Genomic DNA, 24,738 nt, shown 5'->3' with positions numbered 1-24,738 from the left:
GTATAAGGTCAATTCAGAAGAAAGTGTAGAAAGGTGACACACACTGACCATGCGCATGTGTCTACTCTCATCTGTCTCTGGTCCCCAGTCTCCTTCCCTGAAGTTCCCAAGCTCCACATTAGCTCTTAAAACCACAGTGGCAGCCATCATTATTACTGCAGTTTGAATTAGTGGACAACGCACTGCAGATCATTAAGTATTTGTTGAAAGTAACTCAGACTCTGGGAAATATTTTAAGATGATTTTGCTAGGAAGAAAACAGAAGAGACAAAATGAGGAGAGATCGGAGTCTGTTTTGTGTTGTTTTGCTTTTACAGAAAGGAAGACACAATATTTGGGATATTGTTATGAGAAAGATAAATATTGGGAAATTGGAAAACTGGTGTTTTTGGTATTGAAATAAGCTTGACATGGTTCTTGATTCCATGTGATGTGATTAAAGAAAGAGTCCTGGCCAGGAGCCTAACTCTGGATTCAAGAAAAGGGTTTGCCATTGTGAGCCATAATCCTTGACCAATTATTTATTCATTCATTCATTCAACAAAAATTGCTGAACATCAGCTATGGGCCTGTGTGGCTCTAAATGCTGCAGATGCTTTGGTAAATAATCCAAAACTAATCACTACCCTCAAGGAAATGTGCAGTGTAGGATGGGGCCAGCAGGCTTTTCCTGCAAAGGGATAGCTAATCAATATTTAAAGGTTCTGCAGGTCAGATGGTCTCTGTCGCAAATAACTCTACTGATACAGTGCAAAGGTGGCTGTACACAATACAGAAATACAGGGTATGGCTGTGTTCCAGTAACCATTAACTTTTTTAAAAAGTAAAGAGGTAGTAGAGCCAACTTGGCAGGCAAGTTGTAGTTTGCCAATCCCTGGTATACAAGAAAAAAAACAGATTCAAGTCAAATATTTATGTATATGATACCACGTCCAAAGTCCCTGTGGCAAGAAGACACATCAAGTCTTAGAAGGACTGGTAGCGGGAATGAATGGGGTGTCATGTGAGTGAAGCTGGAAAAGGAGGGAGGGACAGACCAGCAGGATCTTCTAGAACATTCAGGACTTTGGTCTTTACTGTCCTAACAGTTTACCATCTTGGATTATTTTAAGAAGGAAGATAATAGGATTAGATATAAATTTTAAAAGATGTCTCACTGTATTGTGTTGAATGAATTGGATTAAGCTTCCTTTTTTAAAACGTAAGGATGGATATACTTGCCTTGTGTATCAGGCATTTCATTAGAGTGACCAATTCCACAAGGTACACAGAAACATTTCATAAAACTCAAATGACACAGAAAATATACAGTTATATCTTATAGGAAACACGACCACCAGAAGTTCATATTCTTTTGGATTTCCTCTATGAACAAAGACACTGTGAACTCATGAAATAAGTCTTTTGTTTATGTTACTGGGCTTCCTTCACCAGGGTAACTAGTCCTCAGGGTGCTCACTGAAGAGCAGGAACTTCCCTGGCTCTCTCACTCTTTCTGTTCTGCTTTCTCGCAAGCACATCTGACGTGCTGCCCACAGTCCAGGCCTGGCTCTACACCCATGAAAAGTTGCCAAGTATAAAGCTTCCCAAGCATGAGATGGATGCTGGGATGTCTTCGCCTGAGAAGCAGGATAAAGACAATTTAGTGGGTATGTTCCTCTCTCCTGTTTTAAGCACGTTAATGTTACAGAGGAAGGAAAGCAGGAATTGTAGCTTAGAGTTACAGAGTAAGCATGGGGTATAGGTATTGAAATTGGCTCCAATTCCATTTAGAGCCCATGATTTTGGATTCCTTGCTTATGTTGGTTCTATTTGCTTCTTGAGTGACCGTCTATAATTTGCCCCTTCTCTTCATTTTGAGATGGAATTGATGTTTGTCTTTGCATTCCTTTTTTTCACATTAAATAGCAAAGATATATTAAAGATGTAGTCAAATACATCTGGCGATGCTATGATTAAGAAAATGCTGGTTTGAGTTTCATCATGTTTGATAAATGGAGAGAAGTTGTGGAAAATGAAACCCAGCCCCTAAGTACCAACTGCTACCTTACATACTATTAAATATTAGAGAATAGTTTGCTTATGTTATGTTTTCAAATCTTATAGTACTTCTGAAGTAGATCCTCTTATAATCTGACTTTACAAATGAGAAGACTGAGACTTAGAGGGTTTAAAAACTTGAAGGTCCAACCAGGAACAGTGGAGCACACCTATAATCCCAGAGGCTTGGGAGGCTGAGACAGGAGGACCACAAGTTCAAAGCCAGCCTCAGCAAAAGCAAGGTGCTAAGGCAACTCAGTGAGACCCTGTCTCTAAATAAAATACAAAATAGGGCTGGGAATGTGGCTCGGTGGTCGAGTGCCCCTGAGTTCAATCTGTGGTACCAAAAACCCCAGAAAAACCTTGAAGGTCCGAAAACCATGATGATGGTGTTGATGGTGTGCACATGTACATATGTATCTAATGCACACTCTATACCTTATGTGACCAAAAATTCGTAGTCAGAAATTGAGAACACATTTATTATTATTAATTTATAAAAGAAAAAGTATACTTTAAAGACATTTACGCTGGGGCTGGGGATGTGGCTCAAGCGGTAACGCGCTTGCCTGGAATGCGCGCAGTGCTGGGTTCGATCCTCAGCACCACATACAAATAAAGATGTTGTGTCCGCCGAAAACTAAACAATAAATAGTTAAAAAATTCTCTCTCTCTCTCTCTCTCTCTCTCTCTTAAAAAACAAAAAAAGACATTTACGCTGTTGAAGTAAATATAGCTAGACTGATATGCTGCAGGCAGCAGATACCACCTGGAAATGGTAGTGGAGGTGGAGGTCTCTGCCAGGATAACTTTTGTCATCTTTTTAAACAAGATGTTCCTTGAGACAGTAAAACTTCCATTCTAACAGGTTAAGACAGTGGCTGGGAAGATTGCATGATTGAAGTTGCATCACCAGTGAGATATTTGAAAGCATTTGTAAGTTTTCTTGGTTTTGATCTTTTAATACAATGAAAAATTTGCACTATGGCAGAAAAACCAGGACTAGGACTTCTAGTTTACAGTTTACAGTTTCCTGTGCTTTGGATCATTTGACCATTCTCTGAGGTTTGTGGAATAAGTTTGCCCTCACTTTCCTCCAACTAGGATGCACTAGACAGTCCTCTACATAGTACGGAAATTCCTACTTGCAGGTGATGAGGGAATTAAATGAGAACTGAGTCCTTGTCATCACCCCCAGCTGCCACAGTCTGGCTGGGCACAAATGCCGCAGTCTGGCTGGGCACACAATCACGAGCCACCACACAGCTTGTAGATTCAAACAGCAACTCTTTATTCCTGAACTCACACCAGCCATCTACAATCACGTTCTGGGGAAATCCACGTTCTCTGCCCAAATCCCCGTTCTCTGCCCAAATCCACCTCCACTGGGCTTCTATCTCCAAAATATACTGTCTGAATCCCGTGAGAATTCAAGGGTCACTCAGGCAGCAGGATATGCCCTATTCCCAGCAGGAATAATCTTAAACCTTAAACCTGGAACCTAAACCAGGAACGCCCTAATCCGCCTTGGTCCTTGAACAAGGTCACCTACATTCAATGTCACTGCAACATGGGGTACGCTGGCAAGGAAATTGTCATACCTACTTGGCTAACGGCTCCCAGCACCCAGCAATGGTCTTACCAGTAGTTTGCTGCTGTCATGTGCCAGCTTTAAAAACGACCCATGCCAGGTGCACTGCACATGCCTGTAATACCAGCAGCTTGGGAGGCTGAGGCAGAAGGATCTCAAGTTCAAAGCCAGCCTCAGCAAAAGTGAGGTACTAAGCAACTCAGTGAGACCCTGTCTCTAAATAAAAAACACAAAATAGGCCTGAGGAGGTGGCTCAGTTGTCAAGTGCCCTTGAGTTCAATCCCCAGTACCCCCTACTAAAAACAAAACAAAACAACAATAAAAAAAAAAAAACACTAATGCACATCTCTAACTTCAAGTTCATGATATCACAAGGGTGCATTAGAATCAACTGGTGCTTGGGGGCTGGGGGGTGAAGGTGTCATTTACATGAATAGAAGTGCCTACAAATGAAGGCTGCCCCCTCCCAGTAACCATATTGTTAAACATTTCCTAGCACACTGCTACTCACTAGTTTTTGACATTCACTCCTGCCCCCTTTTTTTCAAAGTGAAATTAATTGGAATCTAGAATACCCAAGTAACTTCCTGGGGAGCTTGTCTAAATGCAAACTGGTCCCTCCGTCCTAAAAATTCTAGTACTCTAGGTCCAGCTGGGTTTGAGATCCTGCAACTAAACCAGCTCCAGAGAAGTTGCCAGAGCCTATGCTTTGTGACCACTGTATTTCTTTTAAGCAATTTTGAACTTTCCTGAAAAATGTTCTTTTTTTGAAATAGGTTCATACCTATTTCAGAGAAAAACACAAGAGGGAAAATGAATTTCAGATGATGAAAAGAAAGTGTTTACCCCTAGGGTTTTACTTAGATTTTATGTTTGATGCTCAAAACCCTTGATTCTCAGCAGAAAGAACCAGAAAGCTGCTGAATTCTATTGCCAGTTTAATCTTCACAGGATTGAAGGTGAATAGAGAGAATTGTTAATACATCTTCCCAAATCCAGGGAAGGTGATTGTTTCACTCTGAACACTTTTTATTTTTCTCCAGGAAATAATCTGATCTTCTCTTTTCTGCAAACACACACAAATTTTTTTTTCACTTGACATGCTTTTTATTTTGAATTTACTTTTAAAAATTATATTAAAGGGCTAGGATTGTGGCTCAGCGGTAGAACGCTCGCCTATCACGTGTGAGGCCCTCGGTTCGATCCTCAGCACCACATAAAAATAAATAAACAAATAAAGGCATTGTGTACAACTAAAAAATAAATATTAAAAAATTATATTAAAAACCCAGAAAATTCAGAATTATAAACCTATCAAAAATTAAGAAAACTCAAAAAAAAAAAAAAAGAAAGAAAGAAAGAAAACTCAGAATCACTGTATTTCCACCACTCAAAAATAACCACGTTTCATATTTTGGTTAATTTTCTTCTAAAATTCTTTCTATGCATGCATGTATTGCTATAATTGGGGTCTTACTGGCCATAAAATCTTACTACCTAAAATTCTACTACATGTTTCTCTTAACATTTTACCATAATGATTTTCCCATGTTTTTTTAAAACTTTAAAGCAATTATGCATAACATGAAACTGTGTGTGTGTGTGTGTGTGTGTGTGTGTCAGGGGTCACTTAATTATCCCACCATTGTTGTGCTCTCCAGGTGTTTTCGACTTTACTGCCGGTGGAAATGACACCATCATGAGAATATTTAAGCTTAAATCTTAAGGACAAAGTGCTTGTACTTGTTGTTAGCAGTGCTGTTATTTTAGAGAGGACTGGAAGTGTGGGGAGCATGGGGACAGTGGAGAATGATGCAAGGAAAACATTTTCTCTTTATTGTCTTCTCATAATGATGTGGGGGTGCGGGGACAGAGAGGGAGAAAGCACGACGGAGAAAATTCAAGGGCATACGGTTCTCAGCTTAATTGACTCTCTTGGGAGAAAACAGAATCTCGTCTGATGGATCATTATTTCCAGACAAGAGCAGTTCAAACTCTGTTATGTTACTGAGCGTTATTCTGAGACTTCAAAGTGGGTACACGGGCACCGTTCACTTCTCTTGTATGGCATCTACTGTGGGTGAGGAGGGGAAGACATAAAAATAAAACACCTACCTTCAAAGCACTAAAAATGTATAGGGAAGACACAGGAGTTAACGAAAAATGACAATGAAATAGGAAAAGGGATGACAGAGGTAGGCTCAGAAATTAAAAGGGGGCATCCAAGGGTGGGGATGAGAGTCACCTTCCTAGGAAAGAAAGTGATGTAAGTTGAGCCCTGAGGCTAGGTGACATAGGGGAGAATGTGGGATGCAAGAGGGGGGCTGGGGACCCAAAGGCAAAAGGATAAATATGTGCGAAAACCTCAATGTCCTTCTCTAGTCATGTTAGCATGTTAGCTGGGTCACTGGACCCATAATGGAGACCACTGTGATCCCTGCCACCTGAGAATCTGAATTCTTGCTGTGCTAAGAGCCTGTGTGTCAAGCCTGGTCTCTAAGTGGCAGCCTTGGGGTTGTAGCTGCATTGGGCTGGAAAGAATGGACATCATAAAAAGGGAGCTGTGGGGCATGACTGGGAGACGGATGCTGGGGAGACGGGTGCTGGGGACCGGGCTATACGAGGGGGTTTGCACTTTGTGGACAATGCTTAAATTCTTAAGCTGGGTGGTGGGTGTAAGGCATTAACTACATTATTTTTATAATTTTTTGAATGTTCTATTTCAAAATATATCCTAAGTATTTCTTTATAAAGAGACCAAATGGTGAAAGGCAATCACAGTGGATGATATGTTTTCATCCACTGTGAAACCGTATGTTTCAACTGCCTAGCACAGATTCTGGAACTGAAATGTACATCTTTTAGAAGACTCTCAGGATAACATCATATTGTGCTCTCACAGGGCTAGCCTGGATGATAAGATCACCATCCGCCTCTGATTTAGTAGCTCTGAACCAAAGACTTGGTTTTCCTGCATTTTTTTCTTTCTTTTCTGTTTTTTTGTTTTGTTTTTGTTGTTGTTGTTGTTTTGTTTTTGAGACAGGGTTTTCCTAAGTCGCTCAGGGCCTTGCTAAGTTGCTAAGGCTGGGTTGGAACTTGAAATCCTCCTACCTCAGCCTCCTGAGTCACTGCCTCTCTGCATTCTTTCTTAAGGTTCCAAAAGTTCTCTGAAAGTGGTTGAAATGTCAGTAGCTAGGTTACTTCAGTGGATAAAAATCCTCAGCAATCTAAATGTTTCATTGTATATTATTGAAAATTTAGTTCTTGCACATACATAAGAACCATTACCCCGCAGAGAAAGCGGCGGCACAGAGAAGGCCAAGGGCTGAGAAAGGGGAACGCTGTGGAAGTATAGTCTGGAATTAGATATTGGTGTGGCTGCACAACATTGTGAATCTACGAAAAATCACATAAGTACACAACTTCAAAGGGTCAGTTTTATTGCACATGAATTATATGGCTTAGTGAAATAAATTCCTCAAAATAAATATATTATTTATTTGGTAACAATAAATAAATGAATAAAATATAAATTGCCAAAGAAAAACTTGACTGAGCAGTTAATCAAACAAGGAAGATTTTACTTAAAGCTATCTCAGCAGAGGAGAGAAGCCAGAAGGTTGTCTGAGCCCAACTCACTAAAACTAAGAGTGGTTGGGATTTTAAAGGTTGGGGTGAGATAAAAGAAAAGTTATGAAGGACTTTGTGTGTGGTGTGGGGGTGGGTGGTGGGGTCTTAGCCATGTGAGTTCACTAATATGCTTCTCAGGTCTTTATTGGAATATGACATTTATAAGATGGAGAGAAAGGTGCCCACTGAAACTGAGTTCCTACTCCCCACAGAAACTGGGAGAGAAATGCACTAATTTCTTTGATGCTTACATGCAAAAAAAAAAAAAATCCTGAAAGAGAGTCTCAGATTGCAAAACTGGGAAGAGAATTTTTGAAGTCCTCACATCAAATCTCAAAGGTGCATAGGAAGAATTCACACTGACAAGTTTTGGGGGGAAATGCTCTAAGAAAGGAAAGATGCCTGTCAAAAGTTGAATGGAACCGAGGGGCTCCAAGGCTGTCTTGGTTCAAAGCACAACCTCTTGGAAAATCCTGGGTAGGGATGGCAACAGAGCCCAGTCATGTGACTAATAGTTCTTCCCATGCATTGTTTTACCTAATCCTCACAACTAGCTGTTATTGTCATTATGGTCATTATGGTCATGCTACAGAGAAGAAACCAAGATGTGAGAGGAGAGGGGCTGGAACAGAATAAGAGGCTGTCTGGCCTGTTCTTCTCGTCCCTGCTCTGCATGTCCCCTGTCTGCCCACGGGCTGGCTTTACTGAGTATATTCTATTCTCTTCTTTCTAAGGATGCAGAGCAAGTAGTGAAATTCCATCCCCAGAACTAGCCCAGTATTATACACTGTGGCTTTTATTTGAATTATTTATTGGAACATGACATATATATCTTGAGTGTTTGACTTGGGAGACTGAATGTACAAAGGGACAATGGCCAGGCCATATATAAACATGGAACTCTGGCCCGTAATTTGCAGCTATTTGCCCAGGAAGCCGGCCTGTATATTTCAGATTTGTAGAAAGCCAGATTGCTATCTCTAATCCAGGAAGCCAAACAACTTCTGTAAGAATCAGCCCCAAGTGGCCAGGACTTAAACTGACAGCTTGCCTACTTTTTGCCCTCACTTCCAACTTAGGATGCAGCAGAGAAATCCAAACATGTATCCATAGCCGATCCCAGAGATGCTCCACTTCTGGTTGGCCGCCTACGGCTTTCCTAAACCAATGGTTTCCATCTGGGTGCACATCTGAGCCTTCCCTGTTTCCCACTTGATAGCTTTCCTACTCCTGATGCTTTGGAGTCTCTTCAGGTGATGGTGGCTGAGTCCCTGCCATGGCAAGCTCTGAGTAAAAAGTCTTTGCTTTTCTCATTTGGCTGGTCTTCATTTATTTCTACACACTCTAAATGTTATGGTTAAAGCTTCATCCCAGGGTTTCATAAACTGACTTCCAGACCACTCACATATAATCGAATCAAGCCTTTATTGAAGCACACCGGTGGTGGCTGACCAGAACATAAAGCTGTTCCCCTGATCAGCCCCAAACAATTGCAAGGGCACTCCTTATAAGCCTGAAAACCGCAAAAGGGATGTTCAGGGGGTCTAGCCAATGCAAGCAAGCCAGGTTACAGAAGCGGGACAGTGCAGTCAAGCGGAGGGAAGCCTAACCAATCACAGTTAGCCCAGTCACCCCAGTTACAGAAACAGAGCCCCGTTACCCTAGTTACAGAAACAATGCCCCATTAGGTAGTTCCATGTTCTTAAAGGTTTCTATAGCAAAAGGAAAAGAACATCTTGCCCCAGTCATGACTCTTCTACTTGGCATGGTTGTTTTACAGGATGAAGTCATAAAACAAAATGGAGTCACATTTGCTCCTACTATCACATAAATGTGTAAGTTTATGTTTTCGATGCCTACATAAACAGACACATCTGGTCTTCCAAGAGTCTCCCTCATGTTCCTTTCTAGTTAGTTCCCCAACCCCACTTCTTAGAGATAGTTACTCCTCGGACTTCATTCATAGTAGTACTTTGTTGTTCTTGAATAAATCATAGAATATAAGTCAGATCCTATACATAGCATATGGTTTGTTTTGCCTAATACCGTGTTTAGGAGATTCATCCACATTTTGCAGAAAGTAGTTTTATCTGTTTACTTGCTGAGTAGTTAGTATTCCTTTGTATGAATATGCCACAGCTTTATTTATAACTTTGTCTATTCTACTGCTGATGAATTGAATGACTCTTGGTTTCTTGGCTTTTATGAAATTGTGATGAACATTCTAGAACATGTTTTTCCTGTCCTCAGCACTCATTTCTCTCAGGTATTATCTGCTGAACATTGGATCATAAAGTAGGTATATATTTAGGTTTAGTAGATACTTCCAATAGATGACTATACCAATGCACATTCCCGATAGTATATCTCAGGGTTCTAGTTGCTCCATTATCTTGTTAAAACATGGTATTGTCATCTTTAATATTTGCTCTTCTGAGAACTACATGCTAATATCTCCTGTGGCTTTAATTTTCATTTTCCTGACATATAATGTATACCACTCTGTTTTGACGTTTTAAAATAATGTCATAATATCTGAATAGGTTGATCACGGCAACAGATTCGTGGTCCAATGTCGTAAGTAGTATCGATCTAATATTTAAATATCATTGACCAAGCCAAAGTTGAGAATCCAGCAACCAGGTCACCTCACTTGCTTATTTACTGTAATTCCTTCCTAGTTCCGATGCCATTTCAACGGGGCTACTGATTTGGAATATTTGTCCCTAGTTTGTAGCCTCAGGCCAGCACCCAATCTTGCCTTGAGCCTTTACCCTGCGACCTGGGGGTACTTACTTCTTTGGCACACAGGGCTGTATCTAAGCACCAAGGACAGAGCCCAGAGCTTATCTCTGCTGGTCCTCTTGGGTTTGCCTCGCGGCCTAAGTCAGGAAAAGGAGACGTGAATTGCTGTCAGTTTGTGGAACTATGGGTGCCATCTTGCCTAAAGAGAAATCAGAATGATGGTGACAATGCTGCCAGGAGGCCCAAAGCAAAGGGTTGGCCTTGCTGACCTCTGAAGTCCTTCCAGTGGAGGCTCCAGGTCCCTTTCCCCAGGGTCATGGCCCTGGGCCTCAGCTCCTGTGTGGTGGCTCTACCTTTCTCCTTGCAGACCGAAAGGAAGTCGTTGACTAAAACTCTTCTGTTCTTTGTCACAGTACTTGGATTCCAGATAGTGAGTCCCATAGCTTATTCTTCTTAGAGTCCGCAGCTCTAGCACCGTGCCTGGCACATATCTGGTAAAATACTTGCTAAGTGAATCCATGAGTTAGAGGCAATTTGTTGGAGGAAGCAAAATCTAGTTCTCTCCAGGAAGTAAGCATATGATAATATGGTTTTATGGTTACGTGGCAATTGTCCGCGGAAAGTGCACAGACATTGGTGGATTTCGATAAAGCAGACGGTTGGGTGTGGTCAGAGCTTTGGTATTTTCTTCCATCATCCTCTCAGTCTCTAGGGAGGGCTCTGGCAGGAGCCTTGCTAGATTGACCTGAAGGCAGTAGGGCAATTTCTGAAGGTCTTCCAGAGCTAGCAAAAGCATTTCATTTCATTCAGAATTATAATCCTCAAATCCAGTTCTCAGCATAACTTCCTGGTGGGAATGGATGTAGGGGGTGGAAAGGTTACCTGAAAGATTTGCTCCCTTGGAAGCTACAAAGATAGTACCTTGGGGTCTCCCCCAGGCCTGTGAAAGCTCCTCAGGCTGAGCTGGGAGGCTGCAGGGTGGTGCACAAAGGCTCAAAGCCCCACTTTAGCACAGCTGATAATACCTGGAGGCCCCTCCAGTGCTCCCAGCAGCAGAGGCACTGATGATTCTAATGCTCAGGTGTAAATCTTAGAAAATTAATCACATTGTCATCTCCTTTCTCTCTCAGCATGCTTCTTACCTAACGGAGTCCAGCCTCCAGTGGACATGTAATGATGGGAGGGCTTGCTAGGACTCTGGGGAGCCCTGTAGTTTTCTCTGTGATAAATTCTTATGCAGCTTGGTATTGAGACTGAGGCTCTTTGGAAAATATCCAGAATTTAGCTCAAGGCATCAAATGTAGGCAGTATCCTTTTTGAAATCTCAGCTACACAGTGAGACTGTGCTGTGCTGGTAACATCAGACCCCAGAATCACCCAAGGTGTCTGAATACCAAATACTGCAGTGTCAGCAGGGAGGAAAGGCACCAAGGATGGCAGAACTATGTGCCTTCTCAGCACTTTTATCAAGATTCCATGGAAATGCCTATTGACCGGCAAGGCAGGTACAAGCACAGTTATTGCGGCTTTGTTTGTAAGGGGGAAAACTGCAAATAAACTGAATGTCAATCCACAGGAGAATGGCTAAGTGAGCCAAAACACAGATTTAAGATGGGAGAGTATGATTAAGGTAGATGAGTATGTAATGACTTGGAAAGATATAAAAGTTAATTAGTTTTTTTTCCTTTTTTACAGAAGACTATTTTGTTTATTTATTTTTGCATTACAATTTTAAATACACATATATACCACAATTTTTCATATCTCTGTTTGTATATAAGATATGTTGACACCCAATTCAAGTCTTCATACATGTACTTTGGATAATGATGTCCATCACAGTCCACCATCCTTGCTAATCCCCTGCCTCCTCTCTTCCCCTCCCACCCCTCTGCCCTATCTAGAATTCATCAATTCCTCCCAGGCTCTCCCTCCCTCCTCCACTATGAGTCAGCCTCCTTATATCAGGGAAAACATTTGGCATTTGTTTTTTTGGGATTGGCTAACTTCAGTTAGCATTATCTTCTCCAGTGCCATCCATTTACCTGCAAATGCCATGATTTTGTTCTTTCTTAATGCTGAGTAAAATTCCATTGTGTATATATGCCACATTTTTTTATTCATTCATCCACTGAAGGCATCTAGGTTGGCTCCACAGTTTAGCTATTGTGAATTTTGCTGCTATAAACATTGATGTGGCTGTGTCCCTGTAGTATGCTGTTTTTAAGTCCTTTGGGTATAGAATGAGGAGAGGGATAGCTGGGTCAAATGGTGGTTCCATTCCCAGATTTCCAAGGAATCTCCATATTGCTTTCCAAATTGGCTGCACCAATTTGCTTGGGTACAGTGTGGTACATTCATCAAAAATAAATAAATAAATAAATAAATATATAAATCTGGAAATCAAGCCAAATATTTTCTAAATGTAAATATATAGTGTGCAAATATATAGTGATTGGTCCTTAAAGACATACACCAAATTGATGATAACTATGGAATTTCTCTAGATGAAAGCAGAATTGAGAAGGAGGAAGTAGGGAAGTCTTTAGTTTTATATCTTTAGATTTTTTTTTTCAATGAGAAGATATGGGCTATGTTACAAAAGGTAAAAAATGTGCTAATCCATAAAATACAACAAAGTTGGTTTTTTTTGAGAATGCACAAAGTATCTTTTTTATCCCACATCATAATAGTCTAAAAAGGAACCCTATAAAAGAATATTTTTACTCAAAAGTTTTTAGTACTGAAATAATGTATCTAGAACTTAGATACTTTTCACCTATGAGAATACAACAATTGAGAAACTCAAAGTTATCTTATAAGAATAAGACCTACACTGTTAGTGCAGATACAGGTGGGTACAGACTTTTTGAAGGACATTTACCACGGATCAAAATCATAAATACTAATTCATTTGGCCTAACACCTCCACTGCTAGATATTTATCCTACACAGGGCACAAAACAAAAACAAACAAACAAAAACAAAAACAAAAAACAACAACAGATGTTTAAAGACATTCATCATAGCACTGCTTGCAAGAGCAAAAGCCTAGGACTCTTCTAAGGATTAACAAATATGGCTCAGGTCCCAATGAATCAATAGCAGTAAAATGGCTAAGTAGGGATGCTTTTGAGGAGATATCATTTAGGCTCAGAGACTTTGGTGTCGAATAGGGAAGAGGAAATGATGCCCTGAGTCTCTAACCTGGGCAATCAGGTGGGTTGTTAAAGCTTTTACTGAGATGGAGATAACATGGTATTTAAGGAATTTCCTGGGTGGAGATAACTAATCAATATAATTGTGCTCCTGTCCATGAGGAGAATGTGTCTCAATGGAGAGAAATGTAGGGATGAAAATGGGGATGGTTGTCAAGGAGAAAAGAATGGGGGTGATGAGGATTGAAAGGGAGAAACTTTGCTGGGTGCAGTGATGCAGGCCTATAATCCCAGCGGTTTGGGAGGCTGACACATGAGGATGGAGAGTTCAAAGGCAGCCTCAGCAAAAGTGAGGCATTAAGCAACTCAGTGAGACCCTGTCTCTAAATAAAATACAAAATAGGGCCAGGGATGTGGCTCAGCGGTTGAGTGCCGCTTAGTTCAATCCTTGGTGCAAAAAAAAAAAAAAAGAAAAGAAAAAAGAAAGGGGGCGGGGGCAGGGCACAGAGTGGTGAGCATAGAGAATTCTAAAATAAGAAGATCAATCAGACACACATGTTTTCCAAATAAACATCTGAAAAATTATGTAATTGATGTAACTAAAACTACAGTTTTAGGTGATTGAGGTAGGATTTGAATTCAGTTTCATCTCATTGCAAGACAGTATTCATGAAGACAAAGTACCCTTGCCATCATAATGTGTGATTAACCAAAAGAAATTTAATGCAATAAGTCAATAAAACAAAGTTCCATGAAAAGTGAAAAATATCAGCTATCAAGATCTGACAAGTCCCTGGAATTCCTGTCCATCCATAAAATAGGAGTAGTAGTGGTAATCCAAGTTTACTAATGGAGATGGCAATGCATGACGAGTTATCTAATTAGTCATGAAATCTTCCAAAGTAGGTAATTTCAATCCCCATCTTACAGATGAAGAAATAGAGACCTACAGAGATTGAGTGATTTATGTAAGGTCATATAGTTGCTAAGAGACTTGCATTTCTATGCAAGAAACTGATACCTAAAGGCTCTTCAAAATATACTTCCACAGCCAGGCGCTACACATCTGTAATCCCAGTGACCCCAGAGGCTGAGGCAGGAGGATTGCACGTTTGAGGCCTGCCTCACCAACTTAGTGAGGACCTGTTTCAAAATAAAAAATGAAAAGCACTGGAGGTATAAACTCAGTGGTTAAGCACTTCTGGGTTCAGTCCCTAGTTAAAAAAAAAAATAAGAAAAGTTTTTCTGTGTGCTACATTGTTGCCCTCTGGGGATAATAGTACCTGCCTACCTACCTACCTACCTATAAATTATTTTGAATTTCACCTGGAGAATTCATGAGGCTCAAGAATCTGAAGGTTCTGATGTGGGTGATCCATTGGACCATATTCTGGGAAAAGCAATTTTATTTCTTTTGAGAATAATAAACCATGTCAGCTGTATAGAAATACAATGATAATTATTGTTATTGATTGCTATGAGACTTCTCTTGGAAGGAACAGATCAGTTTCAGTTTCTAAAAACCTGAAAACATTGTGTGCTTGTCTGCATTCAAGGGTGTGGATGGATTTGGGTCTCCTCGTTGCCAGCCCTCTGGATAGTTTCCTCACCTACTCGGCTGGAGGCCTCCTGAAAGAATTGCACCAATCACAGGCTTGCTTCTTTCTCATTTCTTAGGCATCAACAAAAAGCAGCTGGGTGTCTGTGGCTGGATCCTGTTTTCCCTCTCTTTCCTGTTGATGATCATTACCTTCCCCATCTCCATATGGATGTGCTTGAAGGTAATACCCTGGGAATTAAATGGGGCTCTCCATATTAGCCAGCAAACCATTAAGACTAAATGCTGTCCCTTAACCTCTTAGATCATTAAGGAGTACGAGCGTGCTGTGGTATTCCGACTGGGACGCATCCAAGCCGACAAAGCCAAGGGACCAGGTATGACACAGTGGCTACTCCTGTTGTGGATCACGGGCATCCCTTACTTCTGCTGCCACCACCACTATTTTTCCTGGTGGCACGGACTGGGAGTCAAAGCAAAATCTCAGGAAACTGGAGTTCTTCTGTATAATAGAAGGATGTGCCCTCCTGGGAGTGGCCACCAGTTTGAGAGATTAGAAATCTGGATCTGTTTCCAAACTCTTCCCCTGAGAGGGGCTGTGAATGTGAGCCAAGTTGGTGGTTATGTCCCTGGACACGGCTTACCTGGGCCAATAAGAGCATGTCAGGACAACGAGGGGAAAGAGTAAATGACTGGGACTGGTGGCACATGCCTGTAATCCCAGCTGCTCCAGAGGCTGAGGCAGGAAGATGGTGAGTTCAAAGCCAGCCTCAGCAAAAGCAAGGCACTAAGTAACTCAGTGAGACCCTGTCTCTAAATAAAATACAAAATAGGGCTGGGGGAGTGCCCCTGAGCTCAACCCGCGGTTACTCCCCTCCCCCAAAATAGAGTAAATGGCCAACATAGACCATGAAGGTGTTTGGAGCCAACATTCAAATGGTTGGGATTTGATTCTTGCTCTTTGAAAAGGGCTAATGGAAGAGTAAAAGGTAATTTCCTTTCATGGCAAGTAGACCAACAGACCAACAGAGCTGGAGGCCATACTATGACTCCCTTTGTCCAGTCCCCTGGTTTTTAAAATAAGGAAACTGAAGCCAACATAGGTCTGATGGTTTACCTAAGATCATTCTCACAGTTGGAGGTAAAGATAAACTTTCAGGCTTTTTGATATCTAGCATAGTTTCATTTTCATCTTTTCTCTAAAACTTTGGAAGGAAAAATATTCCAAACTGTTCATGTTATAAAAAGATTTTTTTTTCTTTGACCAGAGTGAAGGTGAGGGCGTCAGTTCAATATCTTATTTCTAAACTTCGATATTGATTTAATTCTCACAAAGTCTCAGTGTATATTTAGTTGAACCATACAAAATTGCTGTTATTTGTTTTGGTTCACAAAAATGGCAATTCCATGTGGTTAATTTTAATATTCTTAAAAGACTATCAAAAAGCATCTTAAGAGATGATTTTTTAGCTCTATTTCTCTGGTAACATTTGTTTTTGGCTTCCTCTTATGATATATTTAAGTAAAAGTTTTGTCTTTCTATCTACACTACAAAATCTCTGGGGTTAGAAAGGTTTTTATGCATAGTGATATTCTGTGTATTTTGTATTTGGTCAGATATCTGCTACATGAAAAAAACCTGAGATGCTTCAAAAGGTGAAACTTGTGAGTGACACTTGGCTATTTTAAGTAATATAATCTTACTTGTCGAATTTCATAAAGAACCCAAGGAAAAGAGAGCAACATCCATTATGCATTATGGATGTTCTTATGAGTTTGCCAAGACAGCAAATGTAAGAATCATCAAACAGAGGAAAAATATAACAAAATTATCCTGTTCCTGGGTGCTCAGATTATAATAATGATGTGAAAGAGGCAGAAAAGCCACAACTTGGAAGACTCTGGAGAAAAATGTGTCTCTTGTAAATGAATTTTCCCAGAAGATTTCGCTACTTAATGTCCCAGGATAACCAACCTCGTCATACGTGTCTCTGGGGCTAATGAGTTACCTCAGCATGTCATAAGGACAAAAGGGAGACGAGCCAAATTGCTAACGGAAAACTTCTCCACTTTTGCAAATTGCAAATTATTCTTCAATAATAAAAAGTATTTACAATAAGAACTTTGACTCCTTGAGCACCTATTACATACCTATTACTACCATCTTGTATGTATTAAGCCACCAAAGCTCAGAAAAGTTGAGTGCATGTTCCCTGTCACAAGGGTACAAAGTGGCAAGGCTAGGACTTAACTCCAGAAGCTCTCAGGGCCATGCTCTTAACCACAGAGACCTGATACCAAAAAAGCAAATAAATAGGGCAGTCGTTCTTACCACAAGTCTCAGAAATGTTTAGAGACCAAAAGAAAGAGAACATTCCAGCAGTGTACTCTGCCTGTGCTGCTGTTCCTTCTCATGGTGCTTACTTAACCTGAGAACGAAAACAGTCATACAGAACTTTCCTGATAAGCAGAAATGGATTAGCGTCCCCATCCTGCTGACATGCCTTGTGGTTCTAATCCTTGTAATTCTTATAATAAAGAAAGAACATCCTCAAGGTAATGCTGAGGATTTACAGGGTCCTCTAATGAGTTTTCTTATACCCACGCTTACCTGATGACACCAAACCCCAATGTTTCACAATGCAGAGAGAAGGAAAAGTGTTTACAATCACAGAATGTTATTGTCCTCGAACCAGAATATGGCTGTTTTGCCAAGCATTGGTTTCAGGAAATCTGAGACCCTGANTTTTTTTTTTAAATTTTGTTTCGAGTCAGGGTCTCACTAGGTTTTCCAGTTTGGCCTTGTCCGCCTGTCTCAGACTACCAAGTAACTGGGATTATAGGTGTGCACAATCATGCCCAGCTTTGGGAAAATTTTAGTTCAATTATTCCTTCAATACACTTGAAGATGCTGAGAATCTTGGCACTCACTAATAATCAAGACCAAAATTCTGTCTCCTGAATTTTTTATATTGTACCTTTATTATAAGAAAACCAATTTCCAAAATGTCCTTTTAAATCAACATCAAATTAAACACTTAGAAAGAAATAGATTGTTTTAAAATATCGAAGATTAAATGCCAAGGATCATTAGCATTGTACCAAAAGACTTTAATTCTTAGGCAATTGTTTATTTTTTTTTAATCCCCAAAGTTGAATGTGTTCATATTGAAGATCATCTAGAAACATATACAGCCCTGTGAAAATGATGTACCAAATAGCTGGAGACTATTTGTTTTAATTCTTTTATTTTTTTTAAAATTATTTATTTTTGCATTACAATTCTTAATACACCATTATATCATAATCTATCATATCTCTGATTATATATAAGGTATGTTGACACCAAATTCACATCTTCATACATGTGTTTTGTAAAGTGATGAGGGTCTCCTTAATTATTTTCAATAGGTAAAAATTTAAATGAATTTTCTGTTTTGTAGGTCTGATCCTGGTTCTGCCCTGCATAGATGTGTTTGTTAAAGTTGATCTCCGAACAGTTACTTGCAACATTCCTCCACAAGAGGTAAAAGATTATAGATGTGTTACTAGAAATAAAACCTACATCTCCATTATATGTATGTTTTTGAACAATAAGAGGAGGATAAACTGAATCCCCAGGGACCTGCTCTGAGTGCTGTTGTTGGCTCCTAAAACTTCTTGGCTTTGTTTTGCCAAAGGAGTCCAGGGCAAGAGCTCAAATACTAGAAGACATGAGGGCTCAAATACTTGAAACACTAAATGACCTGGAACAACTTATATTACATGCATGTAGGAATATGTCAAAATAAACCCCACAATTATATATAAGTATATTGCACTGATAAAAACATTAGAAAATACTAGAAGACTCGGGATGACCAGATAAAAGAAAGTCTGAGAGAAGACAGTTGGCAGGGAAGCTGGGGTGGAGAATGACTCAACAGATGCTTGAGAGAGACAGATAACTCACCATACAAAGAGCTGAAGAGAATGGAGGCAGAGAGCAGTGTTTGGTTATTTTATGATCCTTGCCATCATCATCTTTTAGCAGTTGATAGACATGATAACTTTATTTATTTGTTTTTATGTGGTGCTGAGGATTGAACCCAGTGCCTCCCACCTGCTAGGCAAGCACTCCGCCACAGAGCCACAATCCCAGCTCCATTTTCTAAGATTTTTAAAGTAATACCTGTATTAATCACCTTTGCTTTTTTTTTTCTACTGGGGAATGAACTCTGGGGCACTTAACAACTCACCCCTGAAAGCGGGTCTCACTGAGTTGCTTAGGGCCTTAATAAATTGCTGAGGCTACCTTTGAACTCATGATCCTTCTGCTGCAGCCTCCTGAGCTGCTGGGATTATAGGCATGCACCACTGTGCTCAGCTCACCTTTGTGTTTGACCTTAAGTTGGTTTTTGTTTGGATGCAACAGAGCAGACAAGTGTGGAGACAGGGCAGAGGTTGTGAAGGGCTTACCTGTATTTGGATTTCAAATGATTCTTGAAATACTATAGTGAATGACCAAAACCAATAACTGGATACTAGCAAAGACCGAGTTACTAATGATTAATTTGCTTTCTCATAACCAAAGTGAACTGTTGGAGAGGGGGAAATAACTGTGAGTAGATCTACAATGGGAGAAGGACTTAGGGGGAGGGCAGAGATAATGAGAAGATAGGACACTCAATCAAGACTCAAAAAATAACATCTCCAGGGCCTCTGTCAGGAACCTCAGGACTGAGTGCAGAATTCAGCTCCATCACAGCACCTGGAATGCTTGCTGACCTAGAGGAGAAATTTTCTGGCTTTATTCTGGACAGTTGTGGCCTCTGTGTTCCATGATCCACGCAGAAATCACTCATTTGCTCCAAAATACCCTGTCACATTATTCAGATTGATGAATGCTGAGCTTCTCTACAAATCTGAATCAGTTGTGCTTTACTTGAATATAGAACACGGTCTCTGGTGCCATCTATGTTTTCTAAGCAGTATTGCTTCATCACATCTGAAAACTGAAAACCAAGTAGATCACAGGTATCAGGAAACAAGTGCTCTCCATCTACTTAGAAATAGAAGATGATAGAATTCCAAAAGGGTTCTACTAATCCTTAAAATGGGGGTCTCTATTCTTACCTTGGCAAGTCAAGAGCTTCTGCCTATGGGATGTAAATGTTCTCTAAAATGAAGTTACAGGGGTCGATAGGGACCAAATCTGGGTTGAAATGTTGTTACTGAGTAGGATGAGGTTATATTCAACCCAGGACAGGATTTGGTGACTATTGGCATGAACTGTAATTAACACTTTCTTGTGAAGAAGGGCTTTAGGGGTTGGCTATCACTCTTTCCATTGCTGTGATCTTGCCTTGTTTTTGCTCTATAGATCCTCACCAGAGACTCTGTGACTACTCAGGTGGATGGAGTTGTCTACTACAGAATCTACAGTGCTGTCTCAGCAGTGGCTAATGTCAACGACATTCACCAAGCCACGTTTCTGCTAGCTCAGACCACTCTGAGAAATGTCTTAGGGACACAGACCTTGTCTCAGATCTTAGCAGGGCGAGAAGAGATTGCCCACAGCATCCAGGTGAGGACTCCAAGAACTAATACCCTGCACCATAGTTAATTTTTCCTAATTATCAGAGACTATCGATGTACCCCCTCAACGTGTGTTAACACACCACACACACACACACACACACACACACACACCACACAGAGAGCTATGCTAGAGAGGTGGGGTTCTATTGGTGATTTTGTTTACTTATTACAAGGCATAGACTTAAATATCTGGGTGGGAGAAAGGAGCTATGAGAATTGTACCCCTTTCCCCCTTTCTTTGGAATTCACAATCACAGATTAACGTTGTACCTTTTATGAGAAGGTTAGAGACCAGACTTATTTTCAGTTTAGATTACTCCAGAGGAAGTATAGCCATTTCCCAGGCAGCCCCTATATTCCTACATTTTAGTGGGGTGTGGAAGTCAGAAGAGGATTAATCTGAGACAGCAGAGATATGCCTTGTCTGAAAAGATTTACATCATGGCACCAATATCAATAACAAGATTAATGATACTGATCATCATCATTATTGTAATAATGATAATAGGGACTTCATTTTTAAAGGAATGGTAGAACGCTTCTGGAATCCTACCATCTTTAATTTCTAAATAGATATAGAACACTTGTTTTCCTGATACCTGTAATCCAGATTGCAGGTAGCAAGATGGAGCAGGTATGACCTCATTTCTTGTATATTCTAGTTTATAAATTACATTTCTGTATTTTCTTAACTTGGTTGCATTTTGATTCTCAGCTTTCTTTCTGTAAGTTAGGACTTGGGTCATTCTTAGCCTCTTGTGCCAAGACCTCATGGTTTTATGAGGTGATGACAATTCTGCATGACAGGTCCCCATCTCCTTTCTAAGAACCTGCTGAGTTTGACAACTCAAATGTTTCCCATTTAAAGCCAGGTCACTAGCTTCTCTTGAGGTCTCATCAACTCTTGGTGTCCTTCAGAACCCACAGAAGGGAAAGGCACTCTTGTCCTTTCTTCCCCAGGACAACCAGTTAGATGTCTTTCAGAGTTTTAAGGTTTTACAAAGGACAAGAATATCTTTACTGTAAGCTTCTTTAAAAATGCACCCTAAAAATATGTCCTACTTTAAAAAAAAAAAGAAAACACATCTTGTTACTTGTTTAAAACTGGTCATCAGAGAGGGATTAAAGAGAGTAAGATAAATAATAGCTTGAAAAGTACCCAATAATAATATCCACTGAGTCATTGCTAAGTATTGATAGATACTTCATATGTATTATCTCAAAGCCTCACACGAATCCTCATGACAGTCCAGACAGGGACTGTTTATAGGTGAGAAAACTGAGAATCAGAGAGGTTAAGAAGCTAGTCCTGTGATTCATAGCTGCAAATGGCAGAGCCAGGACAAAATTCAAGCCTCTCTGAAAAGCTCACCCATTGCTGTCTGCTTGATATCAGTGACAGCGGATCTGAGGCATTGTTCCCAATCCCCGTCATATACTGATATCATACGCTGATGTCCTGCGGGATGGTTGTGGGGTGGGTCCTTCTGGTAGACAACTCACTGAATTTATTAGGATTTGTTCATGAAGCCTTCAAGGGATTCACTTCAATTCCAAGAAGGGATCCATAGGTTTGGGAAGAATTACCTTCCCAAAACATACCAGAAACTTAACATCAAGTCACCTGTCTTCTGATCAGTTTCTTTTCTTTTGATCGGCAAACAGACCTTGCTTGATGATGCCACGGAGCTGTGGGGGATCCGGGTGGCCCGAGTGGAAATCAAAGATGTCCGGATTCCTGTGCAGTTGCAGAGATCCATGGCTGCTGAGGCCGAGGCCACACGGGAAGCCAGGGCCAGGGTAAGGGCCACTCCATGTACATGACGAGGGGAGGCTCCTGGTGCTGGGGCAGACAAAGATGGAGCTGAACAGAAGATCAGGGTTGCTCTGTTATTTTTAAAGAAAGGCTTTGTTCACAGATTTAATGAGAATTTCTTTCGATCTGAAGGTAATGAGCATTGCAACAGGTCAAGAGGATGCTCAGCAACATGTTGAACAATTAGCAATGTGGGGCCCAATGCTGGCTGCACCCCAGAGTCTCCTAGAGAACGTAGCAAAACACTTCAGCTCCAGTGAAGCAGAATCTGGGCCGGGTTCAGGGACCAGCCTTTGTATAAAGCTGGTGTTTCAGATGTAGCCGGCGTGTTGCCTGTCTTGTGAACACCATTGTTTTGGTGTGTTTCATGATACTGGATTCAAAGGGGGTAATCAAACACAACCCAGGTTAGAATTACTAAATGTAACTCCACTCTTTCCCCCGAATGTCCTTGAATCAGTTGGATCTGTAGTCTTTGTGTTGATGGATTTCCTGAAGCATCAGAAACCAAGTGAAATCAGAAACCTTCAAGCACCCTCATGGGAATCTTACTTGTGAGCTGACGAAGGTTGTTTTCTCTGTCCTTATCCATCCCATACTTTGGTTTAATCTGCTGAGTTCCAGCAGCTTCCTAGCAGAGACTTGGCAACGATGGACAAGACATCACTCTCCCACGGATAGCGGGTACCCACCCTGGGAGTGATTAAGCTTGGCCAAGTTGTTCTTGGGCAGTCTGAGAACTAGGAAAGCAGAGTATGAAGAGAGTCCCAGGCTGGCACTTTTTACTACTTGTAATCAAGAGCTCAGAGAACTGAGAACAATTCCTGAATTGTAAGAATGAGACTAGGTTGGCAATAGAATGAAATAACAACATCTTGTATGATAAGTGAAAAACAGCAAAAACCTGGTTGGAGCCCTTGAATTTTAGGCTTCTCTAAAAATGAATGCAATAGGCAGTGAGGCCCCTACAGGCTTTAAGAGCATTCCTAGGATGGATGGCCAAGTATTTATTTGTGTTAAAGAGAGGGCTTTCATTTTTGTTTGAAAATGGAATCTAGGTAGTCATAGTTTGTAAAACATCTATTCTGACACTGTGCAACCTCCTCCTCAATTTCTCCATTCATCATAGGATGTGACACTCTAATCCTACCCCAAAGCAAAGGAAACATGTATGGCAAAGCAGGGGGCTGGGCGACCTATATCAGCACAGACCCAGAAAAAGAAAACTCTAGTCACATTTGTAAATGTTTATTTCTGTCATTTTAGGTCCTGGCAGCAGAAGGGGAAATGAATGCTTCTAAATCTCTGAAGTCGGCCTCTATGGTGTTGGCCGAGTCCCCCATAGCCCTTCAGCTGCGTTACCTGCAGACCTTAACCACTGTAGCCACCGAGAAGAATTCCACCATTGTATTTCCTCTGCCCATGAACATACTGGAGGGCATTGGTGGTATCAGCTATGACAATAACCACAAGAAGGTTAATGACAGAGCCTGAGGTCCTCCTGAGGTAGCCAGTCCATTGCTTAGAGAGTTCTTTGAATCCTGTGGGGGAAGCCAGCAGTTAGAGGCAGTGAAAATTATAGCATTATTCATGCCACAGTCACTCCAGAGCTGGAATAATTAGAAGGGAAAATGTGTAGGGGCTATTAAACAAATAAAAAGGAAAATGAGGGTTGTATATTAGTAATAAAACATAAGCAACTTTGCAACATTCTTATATTATTAATTAATAGTCATTCTGAGTTATAGCAGGAACTTTCTCACAGTAGGGAAGGAAATCATTGGTTACTGTGACCAAGATGCAAAATTACTTTGTAATTGTTTTAAAAAGAAGTACTCTAGATCACTTGTAAAGTAAAACAAGTCTCATGTGCATACCATGTCTAAAGTAATTACTTGCTATATCTCTGAGAGTTGCAGGAAAACCCCTCAATGCTAAAAATTATGATTGATTTTGATATTAAAGATAAAAAACATCGGCTGCAAACGGCCTGGCCCCACAGGACAAATTGCACTCAGCTCAGGGCACCAGATCTGTTGCTGCAATGCAGGTCCTGCTGGGAGTGTTGGCCAATCCCCAGCCTCCCAGCACAGTTGTCAGAGGGCCGAAGAAGACCCAGTTAGGTGGACCCTCCTGTCAATCATTTGCTTTCAAGTGAGATGGCTTATAAAAGGCTTCAGAGGTGGAACTGCTGGAGAGCTTGTCCTTTGAAGTTCATGTTTCCATTCTGCTGTTAGTCTCAAGAGTCACTCATACCCCAGAATTATTGGCAAACTACACCATTCCCCCTTCACCAAAGAACCTGCTACAAATAAAGAAGTCATAGCATGTGAATATACTTAAAAACAATGCTTTGTTGGAGGTTATTTTGCTGTCAAGGTGTAATTTTCTTTGGGGATGAGGTTTGAGAAATGGGCTACAATTTTTTTTTATTTTATTTTTTTACAGATTCATTTGTTATTTTCCTACAGCAGTGCATATTCATACACACAGGTACAACTTCACAACTTGGGTATAAACAGGAAAAGTTTTATTTTTTTAAATTTTTTTTTTGAATTTTTAATATTTATTTTAGTTTTCGGGAGACACAACATCTTTGTTTGTATGTGGTGCTGAGGAT

General features: G+C 40.6%; 1 protein-coding gene across 1 annotated transcript; it reads left to right on the top strand.

The window, feature by feature from the left end:
* Positions 1-1,474: 1,474 nt before the first annotated feature.
* Positions 1,475-23,768, top strand: Stoml3 (stomatin like 3). The gene is made up of 7 exons (XM_015484021.2): positions 1,475-1,649; positions 14,842-14,945; positions 15,027-15,099; positions 18,166-18,248; positions 20,085-20,288; positions 21,968-22,102; positions 23,385-23,768. Exons 1-7 carry the CDS (start codon positions 1,598-1,600, stop codon positions 23,610-23,612), a joined length of 879 nt encoding a protein of 292 aa, XP_015339507.1. The 5' UTR covers positions 1,475-1,597; the 3' UTR covers positions 23,613-23,768.
* Positions 23,769-24,738: the final 970 nt, after the last annotated feature.

This window comes from Marmota marmota, unplaced genomic scaffold (assembly GCF_001458135.2).
Source record: "Marmota marmota marmota unplaced genomic scaffold, marMar, whole genome shotgun sequence".
Lineage (NCBI taxonomy): Eukaryota > Metazoa > Chordata > Mammalia > Rodentia > Sciuridae > Marmota > Marmota marmota.
This window is presented reverse-complemented; position numbering and strand designations above follow the sequence as displayed.